At 43.1% G+C, this 16056-nt stretch overlaps 1 protein-coding gene and 1 long non-coding RNA gene across 4 annotated transcripts in view; both read right to left on the bottom strand.

Moving 5' to 3' along the window:
* Positions 1-696: 696 nt before the first annotated feature.
* Positions 697-16056, bottom strand: part of LOC106054568 (dipeptidase 1-like) — a 35400-nt gene continuing 20040 nt past the window's right edge. For all 3 annotated transcript variants that reach the window (XM_013210489.2, XM_013210490.2, XM_056038877.1), the window contains exons 8-12: positions 14664-14840; positions 12016-12100; positions 11131-11206; positions 8673-8808; positions 697-1067 (exon numbers count right to left, since the gene is read on the bottom strand). In XM_013210489.2, coding sequence (XP_013065943.2) covers positions 975-1067; positions 8673-8808; positions 11131-11206; positions 12016-12100; positions 14664-14840 — 567 coding nt within the window. In that variant the 3' untranslated portion in view covers positions 697-974. The remainder of the gene's footprint in view (positions 1068-8672; positions 8809-11130; positions 11207-12015; positions 12101-14663; positions 14841-16056) is intronic.
* LOC129927774 (uncharacterized) lies at positions 3689-8666 on the bottom strand. The gene is made up of 2 exons (XR_008779443.1): positions 8523-8666; positions 3689-3743 (listed from the first exon to the last, which is right to left on the bottom strand). It is a non-coding gene; the product is annotated as an uncharacterized LOC129927774 (long non-coding RNA).

Genomic DNA, 16056 nt, shown 5'->3' with positions numbered 1-16056 from the left:
GAATGGCGGTGCGCATGGCAGAGTTATAACATCGCCCCCTTCTTAGCGCTTTTCGTCCCGAAAAGAAACAATGCCGTGGAGGTTCGACAGTTCAGGTAGAGGTCGATCGGTTGGAGTACTGTTTTCGTGAACACAGCCGTTGATCGGACACGCTGTTTCAGGAGACCTAAATTGTCGTGATCATAATTTCACATCTGTAGTCTTGGCTGTTATGAAGAATTTTTCTTTTATGTAACTAGTAACATTTAAAGTACCCCTTTCAGACCTTGCGATCAATGGGGTAGATAATGGAATGGTCAACGGGCCAGAAAAAACGACAAACCGCCTTTACCTTTCCCCAACTAATTTCAGGTACCCATCAGAGTTGGGTGGACTCAGGGGCGACCTAAAATCACGGAATTGAAAATCTCAGACATCACCGAGGTACGAACCCTAGACACCTGGGTTCGGAATCCAAGAGTTTTACCACTCGCCAGGAACCCGTTTTGTGTATCTAAACAGACAATATTGGAAATCACGTAATATATCCTCATGTGTATGTAGGCACTTCTTACAACAGAATTCAACGATTGAAACTTTCTTAATAAATCCCAATATAGGTTCCATTACAAATATTAATTCCTTTACTTGAGAAAGAGGCTGTCATCTTAAAAAAAAAACAACTTTTCATAGTAATAAAAAAATAAACAAAGAATATACATATTTAAAAGAAATATTCATTGTCTAACTTTTTAACCGTTTATTAATTATTGAAAAGATATTTTTGATATCATTCAGTTCATTGATGATATCATGATAACAATATTCTCAAGTGCCATGTTAAAAATAGTATTATAAGATCTGAACGTCCCTAGAAAGAAAATAACAACAAAAAATGTTACAATTACTGAAGATGGTTAAGGAACTAAGTTAAAACCATGGCTCTAGTAGCTCTCTACTTTACAGTGCTTGAAGGAAATGGTGCATCGCCAGGTCTACTTAATGTTTGTTCTACAAGTCTGATTCATTGATAGTTCAAGTGGTAGCTCATATTCAATAGCTTCTTCTTTAGACAGTTGGTCTCTGACCTAGATACGAAACAAAACATATAAAGAACACAATTAAAACAATTAGGTAGAATAGAAATGTTCAACAACGGATAAATTAATGGGTAAAAATATAATAATAATCATAATCCAATTACTTTAAATTTGGACTCTCAAATCTTCTCTTCAGAGAGGCTCAAATCTTCTATCGCATTGCGTGTAGTGTTCCATACAAATCAAGAGTAAGTGGCCACTCAGTATTGGTCGGATCGGAATTCCTCAAATCTGAGACAGTAAATAAGAGACACGTTTTCCTTTTCTTCCTCCCAGTATATGTGTGTGTGTGGGGGGGGAGGAAGGGCTGAATCGTGGAAACTAAATATAAAACTCAACTGGACGACGCACTTGGCTGCCGCTACTAAACGAAGAGGCTTACAAAGTACCTGTTTCAGACCTTGCTTTCTATGGGGCAGATGATGTAAAGATAATCTGATTCTGGGGCCCACGGTTAACGAGGGTGTCATGCGGTTAGCACAATAACCAACCGCCTTTACTTTTCCCCACCTAATGTCAGGTACCCATTAGAGCTGGGTGGACTTAGAGGCGCCCATTAGAGCTGGGTGGACTTAGAGGCGCCCATTAGAGCTGGGTGGACTTAGAGGCGCCCATTAGAGCTGGGTGGACTTAGAGGCGCCCATTAGAGCTGGGTGGACTTAGAGGCGCCCATTAGAGCTGGCTGGACTTAGAGGCGCCCATTAGAGCTGGGTGGACTTAGAGGCGCCCATTAGAGCTGGCTGGACTTAGAGGCGCCCATTAGAGCTGGGTGGACTTAGAGGCGCCCATTAGAGCTGGGTGGACTTAGAGGCGCCCATTAGAGCTGGGTGGGGACTTGGAGGCGCCCATTAGAGCTGGCTGGACTTAGAGGCGCCCATTAGAGCTGGGTGGACTTAGAGGCGCCCATTAGAGCTGGCTGGACTTAGAGGCGCCCATTAGAGCTGGGTGGACTTAGAGGCGCCCAATAGAGCTGGGTGGACTTAGAGGCGCCCATTAGAGCTGGGTGGACTTAGCGGCGCCCATTAGAGCTGGCTGGACTTAGCGGCGCCCATTAGAGCTGGCTGGACTTAGAGGCGCCCATTAGAGCTGGGTGGACTTAGAGGCGCCCATTAGAGCTGGGTGGACTTAGAGGCGCCCATTAGAGCTGGCTGGACTTAGAGGCGCCCATTAGAGCTGGGTGGACTTAGCGGCGCCCATTAGAGCTGGCTGGACTTAGAGGCGCCCATTAGAGCTGGGTGGACTTAGAGGCGCCCATTAGAGCTGGGTGGACTTAGAGGCGCCCATTAGAGCTGGCTGGACTTAGAGGCGCCCATTAGAGCTGGGTGGACTTAGCGGCGCCCATTAGAGCTGGCTGGACTTAGCGGCGCCCATTAGAGCTGGCTGGACTTAGAGGCGCCCATTAGAGCTGGGTGGACTTAGAGGCGCCCATTAGAGCTGGGTGGACTTAGAGGCGCCCATTAGAGCTGGGTGGACTTAGAGGCGCCCATTAGAGCTGGGTGGACTTAGAGGCGCCCTAAAGATATAGTTATATATAACTAAAAAGTAAAAATCCAAGTCTTCACCAGCATTCGAACAAGGAACCCTCACGTTTCGGAAGCCAAGCGCTTTACCACTCTGCCACCGCACCTCAGCACGACGAGACCTAGCCACTCGAAACCATCGTTCTACTTCTGTATTTGGAATAGTTCCCAGAGAGCCTGCAATGACATTTCCATTTACATTTCATCATTGGTTACCCACAGCAGAGTGCAAAGCTACCGGGACGCCGTAGCGTTGACTTTTACACGTGAGGTTATGATGATAATGCCGATATAGGCAAGAGTCCAAGGCTTTGTAAATCTGGGATATGACATTCTGCCACCCAATGGTGTGCTCTTCGTCAATAGTTTTCGGGATCTCGCAGTGGCTTCTGCTTCTAAGCTGCACGTAAAGAGTGTGGTTGACTATCTCAGAGCTAGAGAACTCAATATAGACAAACGTGTCCTGCTATTTCAGAGTCTGTAAAGCGTGTGGTTTACTATATCAGAGCTAGAGAACTCAATATAGACAAACGTGTCCTGCTATTTCAGAGTCTGTAAAGCGTGTGGTTTACTATATCAGAGCTAGAGAACTCAATATAGACAAACGTGTCCTGCTATTTCAGAGTCTGTAAAGCGTGTGGTTTACTATATCAGAGCTAGAGAACTCAATATAGACAAACGTGTCCTGCTATTTCAGAGTCTGTTGAAGCCGACCCATCATTATAGGCAACAAGTAAAATATAAACAAGATTACAAAGAGAGTTTACAGAGGCGGCCCCAGTCGGATCCCAATAGGATCCGTCTATTTGCAAGGAATATTCAAGAAATATTTTGTTTTGATTGTCCAAAGTAATAATATGGTATGGTCATGTGATCAGAAGCCTTCGTGGACCAGAAACAGAGTGTGTATAAGGAGTTCAATACAGGACAGCGAGGAGGCCGGACTCTTTAGTCTACCATGAAGTCAGTCCGGGGTGGACTCGGTGGAGTGAATCTTCGAATGAAGCAGTACGAGTCCAGGATGAGATAGAGAGACAGAAGAGTTTAGTACGGCAATACGGTGATGTACAGTGTAACATTTGTAGGCAGTTTATTGTGTTGCCAATAGCGTCGTATTGGCTATTTTATTTACTCATTAAAGTACCTGAGATGAACTCCTATTGAAAAATCAGAGCAGGAAGGACTAGTCCTCCCGTAGTGCTCTGGCAAGAAACTTAGCCGTCCGGCGTAGTGCCTCATAGCTATACAAGTCGAGTGACTGCACAGGCAAGACCCCCCTTAGCTCGCTGAGCTGGGGACACTCGTACAAGACATGCGACACTGTTTCGACGCTCTCTCCACAGTGACGGCATCGGGAGTCAAAGTTAGTGCGGAACCGGGCAAAGTATGCCCCAATAGGACAATGTTCCGTTCTGCACTGCGCAACTATTGACTGCTCTGACCTCCTCAGTCGCCACCATGGATCGTCGCGATCTGGGTGACGCATGCGCTGCCAGACACCACGTGCTCTGTCGGATTCCTCCCAGAACTTTAACCACTTCTCATGAATGAGTGCTCGGATTTGTGCCGTTGCTTGTAAGTACGTGCTTGGTGCTTCGAGGTGTGTGGCTGCCATTGCACCCTCCCTTGCGAGGGCGTCTGCCGTTTCATTGCCCCTCACGCCGCAATGTGAAGGCGCCCACTGCATAAAAACGACAGCTCCAATAGCTCGGCGGATGTTATCTGCGGCGCCGATTGCCTCTTCTATTACGGGCGACCCTCCCCCGCCGCCACCCATAACTAGGAGACTGGAGCGAGAGTCAGTGACCAACACCACCGTAGTGGCGCTAGTCTCGCGTTGGAGCATTCGGGCCCTAATGGCCTCGAACGCCCTAGTTATCCCTGTAAGTTCGGCATCCATGGAGCATGCAGCGTAGCCGCATGGACCAGAGAGCCTATCTGGTTCAGTCCGGTCGGGGTAGACAATAAGGGCCCCATACCCCGATCTATCGGGGTCCCTCATTACCGACCCATCGGTATAACAGAATATGGCATCTGATGGGTAGGATTTTATAGTTATGGATGCCAAATTTTGGAGAATGGCAGGTGTTAATCGCCTCTTGGTGGCTCCCTCTTGCCCTAACAGGGACATGTTTATTTGTGGGGCCGGCAATCTCCTCCACGGAGGGCACGTACTGATTCTCCTTATAGGGATTCTATCAGTGGAGAGTCCAGCTGAATTTGACAAATTGGCCGCTATATGTAGGAACGATCGCATTTTAATGCGGTTCCTCTCTCTCCACTGTCGCACTAAAATTGAGGTGGGTAGCCTAGAGTCGCCCCTTTTGTAGCGCTCGTAGGCCGTAAGTACTGCCCTCTCCCTCCTAAGATGTAAGGGTGCCACGTTTGTAAAGATTTCAGCAGCGTTTGTTGGGCTTGTCCTAAAGGTGCCACAAATGAACCGTAGAGCCTGTGCTTGTACCCGGTCGAGTGATTCGAGGGCAGTTTTACTAGCGTATACTTGAACTGTATAGCTGTATTCAATTTGTGATCTGACTGCCCCTAGATACAATGTGCGTAGCATGTCAGCTTTGGCACCCCACTTTGTGCTGGCCAGCTTTCTTAATAACGCTAACTTCTCCGAGGCTTTTCGTTCAACTTCCTGGACGTGCTGGAGCATTGACAGTTTTCTATCCAGGGTCACCCCTAGATATTTTGGCGTATTTTCACGCTGGAGTCGCAGCCCACCGAGTTGAAGCTCGAATGGAGCCTTAAGGATGTCGATTCCTAGGCTGAACAGGGACCAGGTCGTTTTGGCAACGTTTATCTGAATCTGCCATTTGTCGCAATACGAGGAGATGGTATGGAGGTCTGCTTGAAGTGCCGCCTGAATTTGGTCGGCTTTCTTCCCGGTTGACCAGAGGACAATATCGTCAGCATATAGCAGTTTTTTGGACCGTAGTGAGCTGGGCAAATCATTAAGAAAGGCTATGAAAAGTGTACAGGACAGGTCAGAGCCCTGAGGCAGGCCATTAAGTTGTTGTTTTGGCTTGCTAAGGGAGTGCTGGTATTTTGTACGTGTGCTCCTCCCTGACAGAAAGGATTGTATCCAATTATATATCTTGCCCCGCACACCCATAGCTCTTAGCTTAAGATAGAGGCCTTGCTTCCACACACGATCGTAGGCCTGTTTTAGGTCTATGAACACCGCGTATGTGCTCTCGGACCTCTGGAACCCGTCGGCCACCTCCTGTGCGAATGTCGTGACCTGGTCGATCGGGCTCAAGCCTGCCCTAAAGCCGGTCTGTTCTGGCGCCAGGATACCGGCACTCTCAAAGCACCAAACTAGCCGCTTGTTAACCATTCGCTCAGCAACTTTGCCAAGGGTTGAGGTTAGTGAAATGGGTCTGTAGGATTCCACGTTAGTCGCGTCTTTTCCATTCTTAAGGACTGACACAATGATAGCACTCTTCCAGGCCCCGGGCAGTCTGGACTCTGCCAGGTTCGATTCATAAACTCCAGGAGTTTATCTCTCGCAATGCCCCCAAGGTGTTTTACCATCTCGGGGGTAACCTTGTCTGGCCCCGGAGCTTTTCGATTTTTGCACTTAGCTATCGCTCTGTCCAGCTCAGCACGACAGAAGGGCGCGTTGCACGTTGCTTGGCTTTCCGGCTCATCTGGCTCCCTCTCGAGCCTCTTACGTTCTTTGTTGAGGGCTTTGGACATGGCAGACTTCTTTTTGGGCTTGCTGATTTTAGCAAAATGTCGATTCAACAAGCCGGCCATTTTGGTTACCGTCGAGACCGGCCCTCCGGGTGACAATAGAGGGGCAGCCGTTCGCGCTGTGTCTTTGGCCTCTATGTTTCGCAGAAGACGCCAGGCTTTCGAGGTATCCCGAAGATCCATCCCGGCGCAGGCAGCGTTCCAATGGTCCGACCGGACGCGTCGGGCCAGTTCACTCGTGGCTCTGCAGAGCCGATTGTACTCCCGCCGGATTTCAGGGGTACCCTTCCGTTCAGCAAGCCTCCGGGCTCGCTTACGTCTCAGGACCAGCTTATTCAATTCCTGAGACCACACGCGTTTCTGCCTTACGCCAGGATAAGTCCGCGGGACAAACCTCTTGGCCGCACCCAACATAGCTGCTGTTATTTCGCCGTATATGATGTCAACGTCCCTATCCTCCACTGCAATATTCATAAGGGCAGTGTTGACTGCTGCCTCGTAGGCTGGCCAGTTCGCCTTGGTGTAACTCCATCTACGCGGGGCTTTTGGGGTTACACCACTGGCCTCTGAGAGGGCAATTGTGACTAGTATGGGTCTATGGTCGCTTCCAATGTCATCTAGGACTTGAAACTGAGTATGTGATTCTAGATTAGCTGTGATTAGAGTAAGGTCTGGTCTAGATTGGCTGCCATTTCCGGTATGGTATAGAGTTGGGGGAGTATGTTTATTTTGCAGACAGAACAAATTAGAGTTATTTAGAAGTTCATGAATTTTATGTCCCGATGAGTCGGTTGAGTCATAGCCCCACTGCTGAGACTTAGCATTAAAGTCTCCTGCGATGACGTTGTGAGTGTTGATATTAGTACAGTCATATTCGAGACTAATTTCATGCTTGGGGGGGGGGGGGTTGTACAGATTAGTTACCGTGAGTTTACGCCCTAATTTATGTATCTCGAGGGTGATGGCGTCGGTACGCCCATGCACTCGTGTACCGGGGACTTGTGTAGCAACCAGGTTGTTGCGTACATAAGTAATGAGCCCCCGGCAGTCTGTGCATTTACACTTAAATGCAGTATAACCGGTAATACTGGCATTGCGTTTGCCAGTTAGTGTCTCTTGTAATAAAGCCACGTCTATTGCCCTCTCGTGGAGGAGTTTTGAGAGCTCTAACACCTTTGGGATGACCCCGCAGATGTTAATTTGTAAGATCAGGAGGGACCTTGTGTTTATGGGCTTAGTCCCTGGAGTGGGTTGGATCCCACTAGTGTCAGTTTGGGTTGTTTGGGGGCCGGAGGCTCCCGTCACTATTTCGCTTCCAGTCATATTTGCCTGCGGTGTATCTAGTTCCGCAGGAGGTTGTGGCAGACTTCCATCAACCTTATTCGAATCGGACCTCCGAAGGAGGTACGAATGCAGTGTTCGTTGAGAAGAGGACTTAGGTGGAGGAATTTTAGCTAACTTTTCACGACCTGACAAATTCCCCCTCATCGAGGTCGCGGGGCGACTAGTAGCTGACTTTTCGTGTCCAGGCCTGACGCCCAATACCCGGCGCACGGAGCCTGTTCGGGTCTGCTCGTGCCCGCTTTTTACTGTGTCTGTGTCAATCATGGTTGTATGGTTAAGGCCGTTGGCGGGCTTAGTTACTGCTCTAATGCAGCAGCGTGCATGGCCTATACTTATGTCGCCACTAAGGGCAAGGCAGAGACCTGCCCAAGCAATCACCGCCACAGATTGGCATATAAGTTTCCTGCAAGGCAGGAGTGGGGTGGCGCGCGTTTCTCGATATTCCCAGTGTCAGAGTCGCCATTGGTCGCGGCGGATTCCTCCACTAGCGCGCCAGGGAACGGGCTAGATAGAGCCTAGCTCGTGGACGCCAACCGGTCCGCCCGACGCAGCCCGCTAAGGCCGCGCCAGTCAGTCCAGTCTTTGCCCAAAGAGAGACCCGCGAATCAGCCGAGTCCCAGGAGAACCCAACCAACCCTCGAGTTGGTGTCCAGCGCTATCCGCTTTTCGGAGAACCCGTGGTCTCTTACTAACCGTTGCCCCGGGGCCCCACAGGATGGGGGGGGGGCTGGACATAACCCCTTTGAGTTCCTTTTACACTTGCCGGCTGCTCATTCATTAGCGGCAAGCAACCAGTACCCTTGGCCACTCCCTGAGAGCGGAGTGTTCACGCGGCGACCACGATGAGGTGGTACTGGAACGCCGCGCATTAAAGTACCAGATTCTTTTGGAACTCTTGTTGTCAAGTTCTTGAGTTAGATGTGTTGTATGTTGAGCAGTGTTTACAGAAAGCCTGATTAGGATAGAGAGAAACGAAACAGTACAATCGGGAGACAATACTTACTTAAAATCACGTGACAATACTAACCTTGTCGACTTCCTTAAAAACTCTTAACAGGTTTCTGCCCGCCAACTTCTCCAGGTCTTCTGATGACCAACCACGTTTCTGGAGCTCAGCGATTAAATTGGGAAATTTGGAGACGTCTTCCAGCCCTTCTGGCATTCTGTATGTTTCAAAATATATAGTCAAGTGAATGTTATAAAGAAATACTGGATTAACAACATAATAACACAGCAGATAAATAATGACTTAAAGACACATTAGTTTCTGATAGATTTTGATAAAGCAAAAAAAAATACTTTTAAAAAACTGGCTTATATTGAGTGAAATTGCTAGTTATATTTTAAATCAGTCAAGTAATTAATTTTTAATAGATCTAGAGTAACAATAAAAATGTGGGGATTAGAAATATTTTTTTTTACTTTTTTTGTTTAGCGCATTTTTCATGCATATATCATGTTCAGTGCGCTAAGGTCCAATCACTTTTGTATACCAGTTGGGGGGGGGGGGGTATCCGTGCTGCTATTTCAAAAGTAAAAAGTTGCTCGGGTCTGAATTCGAACTCGAGGATGGAACCTCGGCGTCCTAGCGACTGAGTTATTCAAGTACTTATAAAAATAGAAGGTTTTATAGACTATTTTAGCTTACTCACTAGGTAGCAAACAAGTTTGTACAGATAAAACATAATTAATTACGACTAATTGATTAACTAATTGGTTAATTTTTTGATTGATTCATGTATCGTCATCGATCATGAATAATTGTCCAAAGTATCAACTTGATCCGAAAATAGAAGCTATAGAAATAAAGGGGGAACGATTCCACTCAGACAGACTGAAGGAGTGAGTTTATATAAGCTCTGTAAAAATAGATCTGAACTGAATTATAATTGAAGGAGCTGAGTTGATTTCCCGAAGATGTCAAATGAGCTCCCTTGAAACATCGTCGTCACTATCGCGTTTCTGAAAGGGTCTATAATAGCTCTGTTTTCAAGGTACAGTTTTATTACTTCAACCTATTCTGTCTGTCTGGTCAAATGTTTGAACACGGTATTTCTCTCACATCCATTCTCGGATCAAGTTGAAATTTTGCTAAATTATTCATTGGCAAAAAGACAAAACATGAATCAATTTTAAAAAAAATCAACATGTTAGTCAATTTTTTACTGATTATGAACTGTTTTTATACAAAGGAAATTCTTTCTTCAGTATTCAGAGATTTGACTAAATATTTAGGGTTTTACCTCATTTTTATAACTGTACACGTTATTTCGCCCCCACCCAATCTCGGATCAAGATGGAACTTTAAACAAGTATTTATTGTACCTAACACAACATAACTCATAATAGTTAGTTGTGAATGCATTCTTCGCCTTACAAAAGCTTTTTTCTTTTAATTTTGAATATTTTTCTTGATTTTCATGCAGATGAAATTCATTACATGCAAGTCAGGCCCTTTTTGTTTTGCAGTGTCTGTATCGTAAAGTGTGACTAGAGGCAGCGACGTAGCTAGGGTGGGGGAGAAGAATTTGAAAATTCCCCCGGGCCCCCACTTGAAGGAGGCCCCAAAATGAGTGTTTTTTACATTAAAAATTAAATATTGCGCAAAAATGCAGGGCCCCACAAAGAGGTCAAGCCCCCCACGGGCCCCCAAACGATGGAAAATTTCTAACTACGCCCCTGAATAAAGGCTATGTTTGGCAGAGTAATTTATAAAATACAGACGTTACTTAAAATAAGAAGATGATAACGTCCTTATCGAGTCCAAAGGTCAATCTAGTCATGCATGTTAATCAATGACAAATTCTACCAGGTCGCTGGTTTTCCTGGCTGATTCAGGCAACCTATTCCAAGATCTATTAGCTCTAAGGAAGAAAGAGTATTTATAAAAATGTGTCCTAGCATATGGAACAAGAAATGTGTTGTTGTTAGCAAGTCTGTATCGTAAAGTTGTGACTTCGGTTTTAATGTCGTATTACAGTCGTATTATTTGAATCAACAAGGAAAATAAAAAAAATCTTAAAAAATAAACGAATCTCAACTAAGAGAAAAACAAACAACACAATACACAATACACCCTCAATACTGCACGAATAAGCTCCCTTTTTATATGAAACAAAATTAATTAATTACCACTGATTAATTGTTTACATTTTTGATTGATTCATGACTATGAATAATTAGACAACATTTCGACTCGATTCGAGAATGAGAAGTGGGAGAGAAAAACGTCTACAAAATGTAATAAGGGAAATAACTCTACATATATAGCAACATCTCTCGATAAGTAGCATTTATTTCCCTTATTTGATATCGATACCAAACAAAATAATTAATTGCAAATAATTGATTTACTAATTGGTTCATTTTTTTTAATGATTCGTATTTTATTAGGTACAACAAGTTTTAACTTGATCTGAGAATTGGTGTGGGAGAAAGACAAAAAACAAACAATAGCTCCAACGGATTAACCTTTTCTTATTTACCTGGGGACACCGTCATAATCTGAACCAATGCCAACATGGTCTACACCTATCAAGTTTTTAATGTGATCTATATGATCTGAAATATAAAATACATTAAGATGTATTCCTTTTTTTTTCTTTTCCCCCCGTTCATCACCTCTATATTTCTTCATCTTCTTATCTTATCACACTCTACATATCTCTTTCTACATATTTCTCTCAACCTCTGCCTCTGTGCTATAATTCGCATCAGTCTCCTATATTGTTCAAATTCAGTTTTCTAAAGCGATTAATGCAACCCAGAATTCCTGTAGTTATATTTGTATACTTCAAATATATGTGAACGTTTTCGCCAAACCCTCTTTCCTCATTTGATTTTCCACCACCCAATTTTTTCGAAACTTAATGGCTTATGGTGAGTTTGAAAATAAAAACTACACTTTTTCATAGCCCAGAGTAGAGTTATTCCCTGCTAGGTAGAGCTTAATAGAAGTTAAGTTCTCCTTTCAGACATTGCCATCTATAGATCAGATGATGTTAAAGTCATCAGTTTCTTTGGCCAACGGTTTACGAGCAAGGTGTTAAGTGACCAGCACAATGACCAACCGCTCACTTTCCCCAACTAAAGTTAGGTACCCATTAGAGTTGGTTGGACTCAAGGGCGCCCTAAAAATCCTGAAAATCAAAATCCCAGTCTTCACCAAGATTCGAAGTCAAGATGCTAGATTCGAAAGCCAAGCGACCAAGTCAGCCACCACACTCTCTTAAATTGATGACAGTTCCTAACCAATATAGTATTTTATTATAGTATTTTTATATAGCAGATGTTTAATACATAAACATAAACTTTGTAGCACAGCATCTCACTTCACAAACACATTGACGTATCTAGATTTAAAGTCCTACCAGCGACTTGCTCCACCGAAGCAGTTGAAGAACAGTTGATATAGTCATTGTAGAACACTACCATCACAATGCCACCGTTTTTTGGCTAGAGTAAAAAAATTTAATAATACAGCAGTTGTCTATCACTAAGTAATATGAAGCAGGGCAGGCCCTAGCCATTGCGGGAATTAAAAAAAACGCGAATTTTACATGAATATACCATGACCAATTATTTAAAATATAAATATAAATCTCATTTCATTAAATATCGGATGTGAAATACATTATAAAACCAGACAATTATTTTAAGAGTTCCCGTCATTAATGACTTCTTGCTAAGGCTTTTCATACTAAGCATACGTTTTCCATTAATTATAAAAGCAATAAAAATTATTTCGATCTAGATCTAGATTTGGTTTTTTAAAAAGATACAATATATTTTTTTTTGTCTAAGCCATAGACATAAATAAATATAGAGTGGCCGATTAAAGAGTTTTATGAAACGAAAATTTGTGAATTGCAATTTTGTGTACTTTATTATACAGCATTTATGAGCAGTATAAAAGTTAAGCATTCAGATCTATTTCAGCCAAAACCTATATAAGTATTACAATATTTTCACTAGTGATTTTTTTAAATCTCTCAGCGTGAAGATCATGCAATTTTTCTTAATTCGGAAATCCGAATACAATAGATATACATGTTTTCAAGTTACATGAAGTTACTTCCTTTTTCCAGTCTATATTTATTTATGTCTATGGTCTAAGATTAAGTGTAGTATTTTTAGATATATGTTTTTAATAATAAACAAAAAGAAAGCTTTCTTTTCCTTACCGAATCGCAAAAAAATTGAGAAAGAAGAACTCTATATCCATAATGAGATTTAAGTTGTGTGGTTCACAATTTCGCTGCTGTGTATGTTAAAGTTAACTTCTATCAAGTATTGTTAATAATAATAATAATAATAATAATCTTTATTATCCATAAGGAAATTTGTCTTACAATTTGTGCTAATTGTCGCCCTTTGCTACATAACATTAATGTCTTCCAACTTAACCTCTCACATCCCTAGTTTTCGGTAACATTGTGAATGGAACTATCAAAAGACGGGGAAGAAAAGGAGCAAAAACAAATGAGAGTGCCATCAAACGTCCAGACTGACCAGCAAAATGATTAGACAATGCAAACACAACCTCGAAGACATCAAAGCAGTGTTGAAGTCTCTGCAGCTCGTACATAGCAAAAAGTACGGTCTAACGTTTTGCAAATGATAATACGTATATTGTATAGTGTAATTTTTTTATATTATTGTTGAATTTTTAAATAAAAATGATTGTAGAGAAAAAATAAATAAAATAAAACGTGTTCGGGCAACTGTGCCTTGCTGCTGTCACTTTTTTTTTAAGCTGTCTAAATAAAAAAAAAAATTCTTTGGTCGTGACTAGACTGGCCCATTTGATGCCGGCCCAAGGGCATTAGACCGTTTGCCCATATAGCCAGTCCGCCCCTGGTGTGTAAACTACATAAGAAATAACGACCAGCTTGACAGCGCACAAAGCAGATGACCTGTGGGAGATTCTAGGGTCCGTAATATCACGTGGCATCATAAAAGCGATGGGGTGGGGGTAAGCACAGTGAAGAAGTGACAGACATACCTTTCTTGAAAAGCAGTTCAGCAGTCTGAACATAAATAGTGAAACCTGGACACGGGTCTCAAAAAACGGCGCTAACTATTTTCATAGATATTTAACCGTTGATGTAGGCTATATCACTGAGAAAAGAATGCTCCCTCGTTGGCCACACTGGGACCGTTTGACCGTTTTCATTTTCAAAGTAAAAAGAAAGAAATATATATTTGGCTTCAAAGAAACATTGCGCCGTCTGCCGTAGTGTACCGAAAACTAACAGTTGTTTATTTATTACATTTAAAGTTGCTTTAAGTTTATTAATAGAGTAAGCTTTGCTTAATTTGTACGTAAATCTAATATAGATTACATCTAGATACTAGATCTATAAGTAAATCTAGATCTAGACTAAATCAAAAGAAATTTTTTAAAATTAATTTTTAAATATTTTTTTTTAAATTTTAAGTTGTGTAATGGAGGTAAAGAATTGTCTACTTAAAAAGTGTATTTTTATGTTGTTTTTTTTATGTTAGAAATACTAACATAGGTCTACACACAGATGCTAACATAATGTCACTCGTAGGTCAACACACATAAGTCAACACACTGTCAAACGTAGGTCAAAACACTGTCACACATAGGTCAACACACTGTCACACATAGGTCAACACACACGAGTCAACACATTGTCACACTATGTCAACACACTGTCACACATAGGTCAACACACACGAGTCAACACACTGTCACACATAGGTCAACACACTGTCACACATATGACAACACACTGTCACGCGTAGGTCAACACAGTGCCACACATAGGTCAACACACACGAGTCAACACACTGTCACACAAAGGTCAAGACACTGTCACACGTAGGTCAACACACTGTTACGCGTAGGTCAACACACTTTCGCACATAGGTCAACACACACAATTCAATACACTGTTACACGTAGGTTAACACACTGTCCCTCCTAGGCCAACACACGCAGGTCAACACACTGTCACTTCTAGGCCTACACACACAAGTCAATACTTACCAGCTTGTTCAATATTTGGTCTCTAACATTTCGATTGTGTGCACATTTCGCGTAGGCGCCGGAGTGGCTAAATATCACTGGCGCCCGAGAAACAGCAATGGCGTCTTCCATTGTTTTGTAACTTACATGTGACAAGTCTACCATCATGCCGAGGCGATTCATTTCTTTAACAACAAGCTTCAGAAACAAAAAGTAAAAAAAAATAGTTGAAAGCAACACGGAAGCATGACGAAACAAAAGTAAAACAGAACAAAGGAAAACATTATCAACTCCCACGAAGAAGCTTCTGGATCTATTTTCTACTCCAAGAGCTGACATTAGTGTGTCACGTCCGTGTAAGTATTTCATTCTGTGATGCAGAGTGTGGAACAGACCACCGCCTCATCATCACAAAACTAAACATTCGTATCCAACCAAAGAGACGTCCGCAAAGTCCACCCTTCTAACTGAATCAAATGTAGATAATAGCTGGAAATGCTTCAAAGAAGCTATCTATAGCACAGCATTAAACATACTCGGTCCTATGGAGAGAAAGCATCAGAACTGGTTTGATGAAAACAGTACTGAGATCAGAAAACTATTAGACGAAAAGCACAAGCTCCACAAATTGTGTCTGAACAACCCAAACTCCCAGTCCACTGAAGATGCATTCACTAACATCCGCAAAATGTGCAAAAACAGCTACGCCAAATGCAAGGATACCTGGCTTAGCAAGAAAGTGGAAACAATACAGGAATTTGCTGACAAGCACGATATGAAGAACTTCTACCATGCCATAAACGAAATCTATGGACCCACAAAGTCAGGCTCATCCCCTCTATTAAATGCTGATGGGACAATCCTATTGACAGATAAGGAAGAAATCCTAAAACGCTGGGCAGAGCACTTCGAAAAGGTTCTCAATACACCTTCCATCATAAATGAAGCGGCCATAGACAGGCTACAGCAAGTACCAATAAATGAAAAAATGGATGACCCACCTACGCTAAAGGAAACCGATCTTGCCATTCAACAGCTCGCAAGCGGAAAAGCCCCAGGAGCTGACTCCATTCCCGCAGAGGTCTACAAAAAAAGGTGGATTAGCCCTGATTGAAAGACTTCATGAGCTCTTCTTAATTATGTGGGAAAAAGAGTCAATACCACAAGACTTTAAAGATGCCACAATTGTTCACTTATACAAGCGAAAAGGAAACCGACAGATCTGCGACTACCACAGAGGAATATTTCTTCTCTCTATTGCTGGGAAAATCCTTGCACGCATCCTACTAAATCGGCTCATGTAACACATAGAATATGGTCTACTACCAGAAAGCCAGTGCGGCTTCAGAAAAGAGCGTGGAACATTGACATGATCTTTGCAGCAAGGCAGCTCAAGGAAAAATGCCAAGAACAA

Source organism: Biomphalaria glabrata, chromosome 8 (assembly GCF_947242115.1).
Source record: "Biomphalaria glabrata chromosome 8, xgBioGlab47.1, whole genome shotgun sequence".
NCBI classification, from domain to species: domain Eukaryota; kingdom Metazoa; phylum Mollusca; class Gastropoda; family Planorbidae; genus Biomphalaria; species Biomphalaria glabrata.
Note: the sequence above shows the minus strand (reverse complement) of the source record. Positions and strands in the feature narration are given on the sequence as shown.